Raw genomic sequence first — 14,242 nt, 5'->3', positions numbered from 1 at the left:
CTCTCTAGTAACAGTAATGTCATTAAGACCCTCCAGTCCTACCACCTTTCCATCGCTAACACCCGGCAAATTATTCACGTCCTCCTCCGTGAAGACAGAAACAAAAAAGTTATTCAAGACCTTAGCCATATCCCCATCCCCTACCACTAGGTCCCCTTTCTCATCCGCTAAGGGACCAACGTTCACCCTAGCCAGCCTCTTCCTTTTTATATATTTATAAAAACTCTTGCTATCCTTTTTTATATTAAGCGCTAGCCCAGCTTCATAGCTTCTTCTACCCTCCTTTATCAACTTTTTTGTCAATCTTTGTTGACATTTAAACCTTTCCCAATCCTCTTCTCGCCCACTGCTCTTAGCTACTCTAAATTCCTCCGCTTTTAATTTAACACTTTCCTTCACCTCCTTCGTTATCCACGGCTTATTACCTCTCTTCCTACTGTCCTTTTTAACCATCGGAATAAATTTCTGCTGAGCACCAAGAAAGATCTCCTTAAAGATCCTCCACTGCTCCTCAGCAGACCTACCTTCCAACGCGCTCCCCCAGTCCACATTCGCCAATTCTTCTCTCATCCTACCATACTCCCCTCTATTCAAACAAAGGACACGTGTCCGGGAACCCACTTTCTCCTCCTCCATCTGCAACAGAAACTCCACCATACAATGATCACTCTCTCCAAGAGGATCCTTCACCTCAAGGTCCCTAATTCTACCCGCCTCATTACATAGCACCAGATCCAAGATAGCTCGCTCCCTCGTCGGCTCCAAAACTCAAATGTGAAATAATTTCCTTAAGTTCCACATGATGGAGATGAGATGTGCGCTTTTACGAGCGAGTTCCTTTTTGTCAAACTTATTCAACTTTACTCTTCAATAATAGAATTTCTGCTGTTTATGAGACTGATGTTTCTTCATATTCGTAGCAACAAGTTGAGTCTTATTCAAGTGCTTAAAAAGCAATTGTTGTAATTTTGAAAGTATTTTTAACATAGGCTGGTGCTGCTGTCGTACAGTGGGAAATTCTGGGGCATAAAAGCATGGAAGAAACCCTACCCAGTATGACAACAAAAAGCATGGATAGTAACAGTTCCTTAGATTCAACCAAAGGAGATGGAACCTCTGCAATTGCTATCAGTAAGTTGTGGCTTATCACTTTATCAATTTGAACAGCAAAGGTTCTTAATTAAAGGAGAAAAAAAAATGAGTTTGAACAAATGGTCTGGCCTACCTATGGATCCATTCCCAGACCAAGTGGTTGACTTCTAATGCTCTCAGGGCAACCATGCATTGGCAATCAATACACCACCACCTGCATACTCCTCTGCAAGTCGCACACCATCCAACTTGGAACTATATTCCGTTCTTTCACTGGGTCAAAATCCTGGAACTCCCTACCTAACAGCACTGTAGGTGGGACTACACCATATGGATTGCAGCAGTTGAGGAAGGTGCTGAACATCTTTTTAAGGGCAGTTGGAGTTGGGCAATAAATGCTGGTTTTGCTAGTAACAGTTGCATCTCAAAACTGACTTTAAGAAAAAGTTTTTTTTTAAGAACTACCTTCCTAATATTGCCCATGTCCCAAGCATAAAACCAGGTAGACATTGGATCATCCATGATTGCTGATCATATCCTCTGTGATTAAATAGCTTGATGATCATGTATGAAGAGTAGCGGCTTGTAACTGTTGTACAGTACTGCAGTATGTGCTGATTGTGATTGGAGAAAGTGTGTTTTGGCCAGTCAGGGCTGGAAACCAATTTATTAAACTTTGTCTCCTATCAGGTCTTTCATATACAAAGAATTAATGTGGGTAGTATTCGAGGCAGAAGTTCTACTGGAAAACATTTATATTAAGAAACCTTTATAATGCTGTTTTTTATGTTGCTACACCAATCTGTTTCTGTTTCACTGTTGCTACCAATTTATTTGAATGTACTTGACTCCAGAACTTAACTTGACTTAAGATGTTTTGAAGTAATTTGATTTATACTTTAGTGAATTTTCCTAATAGACTTCAACAATGGTTTCAAGAGCTGGAAGACTACTTTTTTCTGTTTACTGAATAAACAATTCAAAATTTTTACAAGTCACAGAAGAGCAGTTTTTATAGCCTGAGCCTGTGAAATAGGCCATTGGTTTAACATTTCCATGCAGAGAAGAGACCAGGCTGTGGAATGCAATCTCCAAAATCTCTAAATCCCATGTAATAAAAAGGAATTTGAACTATACAGTGCTGCATAATCTAAAAGGTCATAGGGTTTTAAATAAACTGATTCCACAGGGTAGATGGGAAATACTTTCTCTGTTAAGGGAATTTGGAACAAGCAGGCATTATCTTAAAATTAGAGTTGAGCCATTCAGGCATGGCATCAAGAAATGTGTCTTCATACAAAGAATAGTAGAAATCTGGATTTTTCTTTCAAAAGGATCAGTTGAAACTTCTAAGTTTTGAGATTGATGGGTAGGGTATCATTGAATATGAAGTTGAGGTATAGATCGTCCATGACTTAATTAAATGATAGAATAATCTTGAGCAACTGAGTAGCCGACAGCTGATCCTTTGCAGCCTGTGACGTATTACGCCCTATTTCACCAGGAAAAAGTGTCATCAGTACTACTTTTTTTTTCACTCATTCAAGGAATGTGGACTTTGCTGGTAGGCCAGCATTTATTGCCCTTGAGCAGGTGGTGGTGAATTGTCATTTTGAACTGCTGCAGTCTATGTGGTGCTTGTATACCCACAGTACTGTTCCAGGATTTTGACCCAGCGACAATGAAAGAATGGTGATATGTTTCCAGGTCAGAATAGTGAATGGTTTGGAGGGAAACTTCCAGGTGGTGGTGTTCCCATGTATGTGCAGCCTTTAACCTTCTAGATGGTAGTGGTCAAGGGTTTGGAAGATTCTGTCTGAGAGCCTTGGTGAATTCCTGCAGTGCATCTTGTAGATGACACACTACTACTAATCTGAGTCAGTAGTGGAAGGAGTGTATGTTTGTGGTGCCACTCAAGTGGACTGCTTTTTCCTCGATAGTGTCAAACTTCTTGAATGTTGTTAGAGCTGCAGTCATCTAGATAAAGAAGAGTATTCCATCACACTAGTGATTTCTGCCTTGTAGATTGTGGACGGACTTTGGGGAAAGTGAGTTACCTGCCAGGATTCCTAGCCTCTGACCTGCTTTTATAACTGCAGCATCTATATGGCTAGTCCAGTTCAGTTTTTGATTGATGGTATCCCTCCCTCTGACTAAGTGATGGTAATGCCATTGAATGTCAAGGTGTGACGATTAGATTCTCTTGTTGGATATGGTCAATGGTCTGCATTTGTGCGGCATGAATGTTTCATACCATTTATCAGCCCAAGCCTAGATGTTCTCCAAATATTGCTGCATTTGGACATGGACTGTTTCAGTATTGAAGGAGTTGCAAATAGTGCAATCATCAGTGAACATCCCCAATTCTGACCTTGTGATGGAAGGAATGTCATTTGATGAAGCAACTGAAGAGAGTTGGGCCTGCTAATTCTCAAATTTTCAGAATCAAATGCTGCAAGGCATTCCACACTTCCTGTGACTCAGTCAAATGATCCCTGCAAGTTTGCAGAGGCAGAGAAATAAGAATTGCTTTAGTTTTTGGGAGAATGGATCTTTCTAAAAACTTTGTAGTTGCCAGCAGAGATTTGATCAAAAGAAAGGTAAAGGCCGGCAGCAGGACCTTCCAAAGGCACGTTGTCACTGGGGTTTCCCAACCTATGCCATTCTCTTACCCCCCCCCCCCCCCCCCCCCCCCCGCCAAATCTTTGAAGTTCCGAGATGGGAGTTTGCTTTTGGTGGGACCAGAGGATTCTGTTGGTGAGAGTGGCTGGCCATTGTTTAGTTTTCAACACATAAGGATTCTGCCCTCTGTCCTAGTTTAATTATCTTAATTAATTAATATGTACATAGTGCTACATTTCATCACAGGACTGTTTTTCATGTGGTTTTAGGCAGAGCATTAATAAATAATATCATAAAACACTCCACTGACCTCTTACTCTGTTACGCCAATATTCTCTTCTATCTCAATAAATGGTCATTATGCATATGAGTTAAACTGGCTATCTGAAAATCAGACTTTTTTCCTAGTAGCCTTCACCTGACTTTCCCTCCTCACCCACATCTTTTGTTTAACTGTTTGGCTGCAAAATTTCTTGAAGTTCTGCCCACTTCACTGAAGTCTATTGGCAACTCATTTACATGCATAAACAGAGCTTCTGCTGCAAAGTGACACTGATGTATCTGAAACAGCTGGCTGACTTGCAGCATTGACTCTGCTTCTCTCAAAACTGCCTTTTGCAATTCTTACTTAAAAACATACCCCCAACACTATATATACCAACCCAAACCACCTGAACTGAAAACCAGCAAAATCCAAAATCTGGCATGGATGTGGTCCTGAGGCTGCCGGTTTTGAGACCGTTGAGTATATTTCCATTTTTTAAAAATCTAGTTTGTTTTGTTGGTACAATTCCAAAATTGCTGCTTTTAATATTTTAATCCATGTAAAATCATTTTTGCCTAACAGTGATGCAGATCTGTAGATTTGATCAGACTAGCAAAAGTCTGAGTTTGCAGACTCTTGTACATTTAAAACACCTTTTTTTACTTCTAAGTCAGATTGGATTGGCTGTACAGATGGTTCTAAAACCCATGTGTCATCACTGCATACAGTCAATTTGACAATGGGCAAGTGTGGGTGGAGCAAAATGATTAAGTATCAATTCAGATAATGGCAGCCAGCTAGAAACTTTGGGAGGCCGTGTAAGCAAGTGATGGGGGATAGTTGTTTTAAAGGAACATTGAAGAACTGCCAGAAAATTAAATGACTTGTGGAATTTCACTCTGCATTTCTTTTGCTTTATAGCTCCAAAATGTAACCTGAATACATCCTTAATGATTATTGAAGAGTCTGAGTTGCATGAGGTATGGTCATTTTAATTCTTCTGTTTAATCCATGGTTTACAATTTCATGATCTGGGAAGGGGACTTGATTTGATTATCAGCCTAGTGTGTCAATTCCTGTATTTAAAGCTAGGAAAGTTGTGCTTCAGTTGTACAGGGCACTGATGAGATCACATCTGGAGTACTCTGTACTCTATACAGTATTTCCTTATTTAAGGAAGGATGTAAATGCATGAGAAAGTTTACTAGACTAAGTTGTGGAATGGGAGGGTTATATTATGAGGAAAAATTGAATCCATTGGAGTTTTGAAGACTAAGAGGTGACTTGATCAAAACCTTTTAAAATCTTGAGAGGACTTGATGGTGTGTTTGTGCAGAAGATGTTAACTCTTACTGGAGAATCTAGACCTAGGGGGTCACTGGTTTATATTTTTATATTGGTGTGCCCCTTATATTTAGACAGACATTAGGAGATTTTCTTTGAGGGTCGTAAATTGAAACTCTTTCCCTCAAAAGGCAGTGGAAGCAAAGTCTTTGAATAATTTTGAAGCAGAGATTGATAAGCAAGAGGGTGAAAGGTTATTGGGGATGTGTGGGAAGGTGCAATCAGTTTAACCATGATCGTATTGAATGGCGGAGCAGGCTTGAGGGGCTGTGGCATATCTCTGCTCTTAATTCAGATGTTTGTAAAACTTCATTTATGCAGAAAGTTGCAAACTATATACTTAACAATAATAAGCTACTTTATGTATCTTAAGGGCATCTTGCAAAACGCAATAGTGATTGCGTGCACTTTTTAACTTACTGCAGTTTAATGGAGTATAAGAGCATATTTAAGTATTGTAACATGATTTACAGAGTGGAAAGATGTGTAATTTGGTTGCAAACCTGGAAATCGAAATTTGGTATTTACATATGGAAAGAATGTAATGGTTAAGTGCTATGGGAAAGGTACAATTTCCTATAATGGCTGGATAACATATGTATTTACATATAGAATCTCTTGCAGTGTGATTCTACACAAGCTGACTTAAGAATTTTGTTTTTTAGAAATTGATGGATGGCCAGATCACAGTCCGAGAATTTTTCAAACTCTTGAAAGTTCAAACCCATGCACAGAAATCTCGCCAGAGTGAGCTACAAGTTAACGTAAGAATATGGCTACAGATGTCCAGACTCTTGAATTCTTTCCATTCAACAGTATACAGAAAATCCACGTCAAGCTGTATATCACAATTAAAATGCCAACCAATGAGATGCATTTTTTGTGTTTTATAAATCTTTTAAATGTATTTTTGTTTGGTTTTGACTTTGTGGATGTTCCTTTTTAAACGCATTGCAGAAAATTTGACATTCAGCTGCAGCTTAAAATTGATAAATATTGCAAGGTTTCTACGGTTTTGTTGTTTTCAAGAATTAAAAAAGGAACCAAGTTGCACAATTGAAATATAAACAGCATCAGTCTTGTTTATCAGCAGCTAGTGAGAGTTGAAATTGAGCAGTATCTGAGTGCCCAGCAAATTTTCTGCTTTTTTTTTTAGCCAATCCAATTCCCTTCATAAAGCCACAATTGCATTTGCCTCCTCTGCATGCAGGCAATGCATCACAGTTCATCAATGCATCCCTAATCACTTACTGTTTATTTAATAGAAGAGTTTCTTCTTGTATTCATTGGTTCTCTTGCCATTTTGAATAGCTCTGTCTGATCATGTATGGTGCCCAGAATTGGGCACAGTATTCCATTTGGGGCCAAAATGGTGTCCTATGAAGGTTCACTTTAACTTCCTTGCTTATGTACTTTATGATTCTATTTATGAAGCCCAGGATCCCTTGTGTCTTTTTGCCAGTTTTCTTAAGCAGCCCTGCCACCTTCAACAATTTGGTTTATATGTTCCTATAGAATTTTATCCTTTTGTTTTAGATTGCATCTCGGTGTTCTTCCTACAAAAGTGTATCATATCACGTTCCTCTGCATTAAGTTTCTTCTGTCACATGTCTTCCCATACCTTAAGCCAGTTTATGTCCTCAAAGTTCGTAATTCCAAGTTTGGTATCATGCAAATTTTTAAACAATGCCCTGCATATCCTAGTTTACTTTATCAGTACAGATCAAGAAACTCAATGGCCCGAGTATCAACACCTTGGGAATCCTCTAGTCAGACAAACAACCAGAACAAATGCTGGGGAGGCAATGGCCTAGTGGTATTATCCCTAGATTATTAATCCAGAAACTCAGCTAATGTTCTGGGAGCCTAGGTTCGAATTCCACCATGGCAAATGGTAGAGTTTGAATTCAATAAAAAAAAATCTGGAATTAAGAATCTACTGATAACTATGGAACCATTCTTGATTGTCGGAAAAGCCCATCTGGTTCACTAATGCCCTTTAGGGAAGGAAATCTGCTGTCCTTTCCTTGTCTGGCCTACATGTGACTCCACAGCCCCGGTTATGTGGCTGACTCTCAACTGCCCATGAGCAAGGGAAACAAGGGATGTGCAATAAATGCTGGCCAGCCAGCATGCCTACATCTCATAAATTAATTTTAAAAAACCTGGTGGTTTCTTGATGGAAAGTATCTCAAAACAGTAAGCAGTTTGTAGCAGCTTCTATAAATGGTGCTTCAAACCCTCCTCAAAACTGTACTTGTAAAATATTTTATTAAGGCCACAAAATTATACAACATTATATTTCCTCATCATGTCACATTCAAGCAAACTGTGCTTGTTTCTTTCCAAAGAAATCAAATGGACAGCAAATTTGAATATAGTCTTGTCACTGTTGTGTTAATACCAATTACTGTTGGAGAAAGTGTATTTGGGTGACGTTCTCAATTCGTTAATTGAAATTACCCTTGCCAATAATGGTAGACTTTTAATCACCATTTTACACAGCTCAAGAGCTCTCCATCACAATCCAAGATTGAAAAATATAAATTTATTGTTGGATTTTTTTGCAGGAAAGAAATACCTTAATGTCTTTTATAACCTCAAGATATCCCAAAGAGCTTTACTACCAATGAAGTACTTAAGAGTGCAATGCAGGAAGCATGGCAACATCCCATAATCAACAATTTAAGAAGTTTCTTATGTTTCATTTGAATTGTGTTGTGATCTTGTTCCATTCACTGAGCAATTTGCCATCTCTTCCGAGTAATGGCACTTTTGATCATGCATCACTCCCTTAGTACTGGACTGGAATATCAGCCTGTACTGAAATCCCTGGAATTGGATATAAGAACATAAGAAATAGGAGCAGGAGTAGGCCATCTAGCCCTTTGAGCCTGCCCTGCCATTCAATAAGATCTTGGCTGATCTGAAGTGGATCAGTTCCACTTTCCTGCTTTCTCTCCATAACCCTTAATTCCCATGTCTGTCAAAAACCTATCTACCCGTGACTTAAATATATTTAGCGAGGTAGCCTCCACCACTTCAACGGGCAGAGAATTCCAGAGATTCACCACCCTCTGAGTGAAGAAGTTCCTCCTGAACTCTGTTCTAAACTGCACCCCCCCCTTATCTTGAGGCTGTGCCCTCTAGTCCTGCTGTCCTTTCTGAGTGGGAAGAATCTCTCAACCTCTACCCTATCCATCCCTTTCATTATCTTATACGTCTCTATAAGATCCCCCCTCATCCTTCTAAACTCCGAGTACAGACCCAGTCTATTCAATCTCTCTTCATAGTCTAACCCCCTCATCTCCGGTATCAGCCTAGTGAACCTCTGCACTCCCTCGCCAAAATATCCTTGCGCAAGTGTGGCGACCAAAACTGCACATAGTACTCCAGCTGCGGCCTCACCAGTGCCCTGTACAGTTGCAGCAAGACCTCCCTGCTTTTATATTCTATCCCCCTCGCTATAAAGGCCAGCATCCCATTTACCTTCTTGATCACCTGCTGCACCTGCAGACTGGGTTTTTGCGACTCATGCACAAGGACCCCCAGGTCCCTTTGCACTGTAGCATGCTGCAGCTTTTCACCCTTTAAATAGTAATCCCTCCTACTATTATTCCTGCCAAAGTGGATAACCTCACACTTGCTAACATTGTATTCCATCTGCCAGGTCCTCGCCCACTCACTCAGCCTATCCAGATCCCTCTGCAGACTTTCCACACCGTACGCACAATTTGCTTTTCCACTCATCTTCATGGCCTCAGCAAATTTCGTCACCCTACGCTCAGCCCCCTCCTCCAGATCATCTATATAAATGGTAAATAGCTGAGGCCCCAGCACCGATCCCTGTGGCACTCCACTAGTCACCAACCGCCAATCATAAGAACATAAGAAATAGGAGCAGGAGTAGGCCATCTAGCCCTTCGAGCCTGCCCCGCCATTCAATAAGATCATGGCTGATCTGTCGCTGCTCAGTTCCACTTTCCCGCTTTCTCCCCATAACCCTTAATCCCCTCTCTTATCAAAAACCCATCAACCCGCGTCTTAAAAATATTTATCGAGGCAGCCTCCACCACTTCAACGGGCAGAGAATCAGAATAGCACCCATTGATACCATCTCTCTACCTCCTATTAGACAACCAGGATTTGAACCTTCTGTTCCTGAGATGAGGTGGAAGTAAAAAGCATACTATTATACCTAACTTACTTGGCTTGCCAGGAAAATTATGTCTTCATGCATAGAGAAAATAATAAAATGTGGATCCTTTAATCGAATGTAACATTGTTTCTTTGAATTGATACATCTTTTAAGTAGGCTGAGTGTCCTTGTGTTACATCAGTCGAATGGACCGAACTCCTCTGAACTGTTTTACTAATACTATTTTACTAATTCTGTGAGACAATTGAAATTGTGTTTCAAGACACTTTATTATTGCTGTTTGTTCATATTTTGGTCAGATTGAATTGGACAAGTCCTCAGCCTTTGAAAATTGGCTGGCAGTGAAGTTTGTTCACCGACCTAAACGGGAAGCCTATGAAGAGGACAGCAGTGCTCTCTCTGCAGCCATAGCTGAGTAAGATCCTTGATGTTTAATCAGATGAAGGCTATAAACTGCAGTCAGTGACTTGTATATTATTTCTACAGGGGTGGGCTTTAGTAAGATAAAGTTAATAAACTCCAGGAGAATTGGTTTTATTTTGCGATTTTTTTTTAATAGTTACCAGAGAAGAAACATCTAATTGTTAAAAACAATTGAAATGCCATGTTGCATTTCTGGTTTCTTTATGATAACTGAGCAAACAGTGTTAGACTATAAATAGGTTTGATTTATTTAAACTCTACAATAAATATACGCATTAAGCTCAGCCTGGAACTCTGCTCTCAGGATTTGACAGTGACTGTTACCCGCAGCAACAGATGCATTAACTGATGACTGATCACAAGCTGCTTTATATCCTGGTTCCTCTAACGCATGTACATCATATCCATATTCTCAGATATCACAACAGCCCACATTACAAGAATTGGTGGTTTTAAGGAAGATGTATTTTAATACATATTTATTATGTCTTTCACAACTGTAATAGCCTACCATGTTTCACATGCATCCTGTAAATAGTAGGCAAATTATACTCCCATTAATGTAGCCTTCTGTGAGTGATAGAGATTGCGTTAAACTAGTTTGTGTTTTGATCCAATTAACTATATATTTTCGTAAAGATTGCCTTACAAGATGAAGGATATTTAATAACATCTGTTTCCTGTTGGTCACTGGATTTATAGGTTCATTGAAAGTTGAATAATCTTGTCATGTTATCCCTTGTACAGAGGTCGTTAATTTTAAACCATTTTTGATTATAAGACAAATTTTGCTAATAGGACTTTATTGAATAGTGGTTGCATCTGAGAATGAGGGTGTTGGCTCTCAAAATGATACAGATGATGGAATATTCCAGGGAGGGGCTTGCCTAAGCTCTGGAATTCACTTCCTAAACATCTGACTCTTCATTTCCATTTTCATCAAAGTTGCTCTTTTTTTTGCCCAAAAAGTTGGTTAGCTGTCCTAATATCAGAGTTTGGTGTATTTTTTTTCTTGATAACACTTCTGTGCAATGGCTTCAAGCATTTCGCTGCATTAAAGTTGCTATATAAATGCAGATTGATTCAGCGCACACCCTGAAGGCACTGCAAAGTTATTTTATGTTGGGCACTTTGCAGCCAGGTAACGGAGGGGACCTTTGCCCTATCCAAAAGAGAAAATGCTGGAAAATCTCAACAGGTCTGGCAGCATTTGTAAGGAGAGAAAAGGCTGACATTTCGAGTCCAGGTGACCCTTTATTAAAGCTTTGCCAAAGGGTTATCTGGACTTGAAACGCCCGCTCTTTTCTCGCCTTACAAATGCTGCCAGATCTGCTGAGATTTTCCAGCATTTTCTATTTTGATTTCAGATTCCAGCATCCACAGTAATTTGCTTTAATTTTTTAGATCTTTGCCTTACTGGCCTAAGCTGGCTTCAAGTCCATTATGTGGAGATTCCAGCACTGGACTGAGATAAGCATAGTAGGAAGTCTCACAATACCAGGTTAAAGTCCAACAGGTTTATTTGGTAGCAAAAGCCACTAGCTTTTGGAGTGCTGCTCCTTCGTCAGGTAAGTGGGAGTTCTGTTCACAAACAGGACATATAAAGACACAAACTCAACATACAAAATAATGGTTGGAATGCGAGTCTTTACAGGTAATCGAGTCTTAAAGGTATGGACAATGTGAGTAAAGAGAGGGTTAAGCACAGGCTAAGGATATGTGTATTGTCTCCAGCCGGGACAGTTAGTGAGATTTTACAAGCCCAGGCAAGTCATGGGGGTTGCAAATAGTGTGACATGAACCCAAGATCCCGTTTGAGGCCGTCCTCAAATGTGCTGAAGCTGGCGATCAGTCTCTGCTCAGTGACTCTGCATGTATACACCAGGTACACAGTACATATTCTTGCAACTTGACCAAAGTTGTTTACCTGATACGCTGCAGGAAAGGATGTCCTGAGGCATGCTACATTCTGGAGACCATGTAGCCTCTATGACAGTGAATGAATGAACACTGAACAATCACCAGCCAAGAGTGTTCTCTTCCTGTTGGGAAACACTTCAGCAGTCACGGGTATTTGGCCTCTGATCTTCAGATAAGCGTTCTCCAAGGTGGCTTTCACAACACACGACAGCGCAGAGTCGCTGAGCAAACCCTGACAGCCAAGTTCCACACACGTGAGGATGGCCTCAACCAGGATCTTGGGCTCGTGTCACACTATCTGTAACCTCCGTGACTTGTCTCGGCTTGTAAAATCTCACTAATTGTCCTGGCTGGAGACAATACACAACTCTTTAATCTGTGCTTAACCCTCTCCACTCACATTGTCTGTACCTTTTAAGGCTTGATTATCTGTAAAGACTCGCGTCCCAACCATTATTTTGTAAATTGAATTTGTGTCTTTATATGCCCTATTTGTGAACAGAACTCCCACTTATCTGATGAAGGAGCAGCACTCCGAAAGCCTGTGGATTTTGCTACCAAATAAATCTGTTGGACTTTAACCTGATGTTGTGAGACTTCTCACTGTGTTTAAGTCCATTATCCAGTAAATGGATTGTTTTAGTTCACTGTATACACAGATTCTTCTAGCCTTCATTCCATTGGTTGTAGCAGTGATATAAAACATAATCTTCTCTATACTGTAACAGTTTACATGGCATGCTACGCAAGTGTGTGTGACTTTTCAACTGGAACTATTTACTGTAATCTTGCTCCCCTGATTGGGGAAAACTGAATAGCTAATCAAAATGCATTGATCCTAAAGTTTATTTAATTTGTGCATTATGGCGAAGCTAAAACTTTGTTAAAAGCATTTAAAGAATGGATTTGTAAGTTGCAGTTCTGTCTAAGTTTGTCATTCGATAAGAACAAATTAAGTAATTTTTAAGAAAATACACTTTCAAATTTGAAAATTACCAAAGTTAGAAATGAGGATTTGTGTGGGGGAGAGTGAGGGAAAAATTAATCTGGATGATGTTAGCATTGTTTTCAATAACATTAACATTGTGGTTTTCCTTTACCTTTGAAGGCTGAAGGACCAGTTGTTAGATCTTGATAAGCTCCTGTCAGAGATCAACCTTCCACTGTGGAAAAACGTGATGCAAATGACAGAAGAGGAGGTAAGAAATGAATCCGTGTTAACGTTGCCTATGTGGGTCTGTGTTCAGTTATTATTCTTTCCTAATTAAAATTTGTAATTGCTGTGTGGTAGTAGTTTTTCTTCCATTCTGAAGGTAACTTGTGTTGAAGTTTCTTTCCATGACTGATCTCTGGCATATTTGATTTTAAGTACTCATAATTGCCCCAAATTACATTAATAGAATTCACAATGTTTTTTGCTGTGCTTTAAGATGAGCTTATTTACTTCACTTTGTTAAATTCACAATCTTTGTGTTTGTGTGTGCGCGTACGTACCTTGGAAGAACTTATAATTAGCTTACTGTAAAATCATTTTTCCAGTTGCAACAGTTTCGTTCTTGCCTGAATGCCAAGAAAAGCACTTTTGTGAAAAGAACCAAAATCATCTGCCATGAACAAAAGGTTAAACTGTATTCAGCGCAGTTAAATATGTTGAAGGTAAGTTTGCTTTATGGGACTCTGTTTCCGCAACATTGGTGCGGGGATCTGGGAATGCAAAGTAAAGTTTGATTCTTAGGTTAATTGCAACTGAACGACTCTTGATCTCAAACTCTTAAACTAGATTTTCTGCTCAACACTTAAGGTAGCACATAGCTTGGGTTTTCATTGGCAAGTTGGGTTTCAAGGCATAGATTGTTAAGTGACAGTTTAGGCTTCTAGAAATTTTTTGAAGGAATATAATTCCTGGTTTAATAATTATTAATGTGGCCATTAACTGGTGTATGCTGATTTGTTTTGTTTTGCAGCAATTTGGATAAAGTCTAAAAGTTGACTCCATTCACTTCATGGCATGGTTATAAGTTATTATTTCAATTATGTGCACAATATTTAAATTTTATTATGCCAATGAGCAAAGTTTTGCATTTTGTCTGATCCTCAAATCTCTTCTATTATCTTATTTTCTCTACTAATTTATTTATTTCAAGATACTTTGATCTTTAGTTTAGCATATTTGAGTCTCATGTTTTTGTCATGGATCAAACACTCTGAAGTATCTTGTTCAGGAGAATAACCATCAGAAAACAGCATCTTACGCCACCCTCTGGCTGAAGAAATTCATCCTCATCTCAGTTCTGAAGGGTTGTCCCTTTCTTCTTCAGATCTTAATCTCTCCTACTAATGGAAACATCTTCTCCATGTCTACTCTACTCCTGCAAGAGTTGTTCTCAATGTACTCTATAAGACAGCAAAGTGTCGCA

At 39.4% G+C, this 14,242-nt stretch overlaps 1 protein-coding gene across 2 annotated transcripts in view; it reads left to right on the top strand.

Annotated features, from left to right (window-relative positions):
- The window catches only part of knl1 (kinetochore scaffold 1), an 86,527-nt gene that overhangs the window by 34,108 nt on the left and 38,177 nt on the right, over window positions 1-14,242 (top strand). For both annotated transcript variants that reach the window (XM_080203000.1, XM_080202999.1), the window contains 6 exons: window positions 990-1,131; window positions 4,901-4,959; window positions 5,989-6,087; window positions 9,782-9,897; window positions 12,934-13,024; window positions 13,365-13,481. In XM_080203000.1, coding sequence (XP_080059126.1) covers window positions 990-1,131; window positions 4,901-4,959; window positions 5,989-6,087; window positions 9,782-9,897; window positions 12,934-13,024; window positions 13,365-13,481 — 624 coding nt within the window. The remainder of the gene's footprint in view (window positions 1-989; window positions 1,132-4,900; window positions 4,960-5,988; window positions 6,088-9,781; window positions 9,898-12,933; window positions 13,025-13,364; window positions 13,482-14,242) is intronic.

The sequence above is a fragment of the Carcharhinus amblyrhynchos genome, chromosome 14 (assembly GCF_965287045.1).
Source record: "Carcharhinus amblyrhynchos chromosome 14, sCarAmb.v2.hapA, whole genome shotgun sequence".
Taxonomy (NCBI): Eukaryota; Metazoa; Chordata; class Chondrichthyes; order Carcharhiniformes; family Carcharhinidae; genus Carcharhinus; species Carcharhinus amblyrhynchos.
Note: the sequence above shows the minus strand (reverse complement) of the source record. Positions and strands in the feature narration are given on the sequence as shown.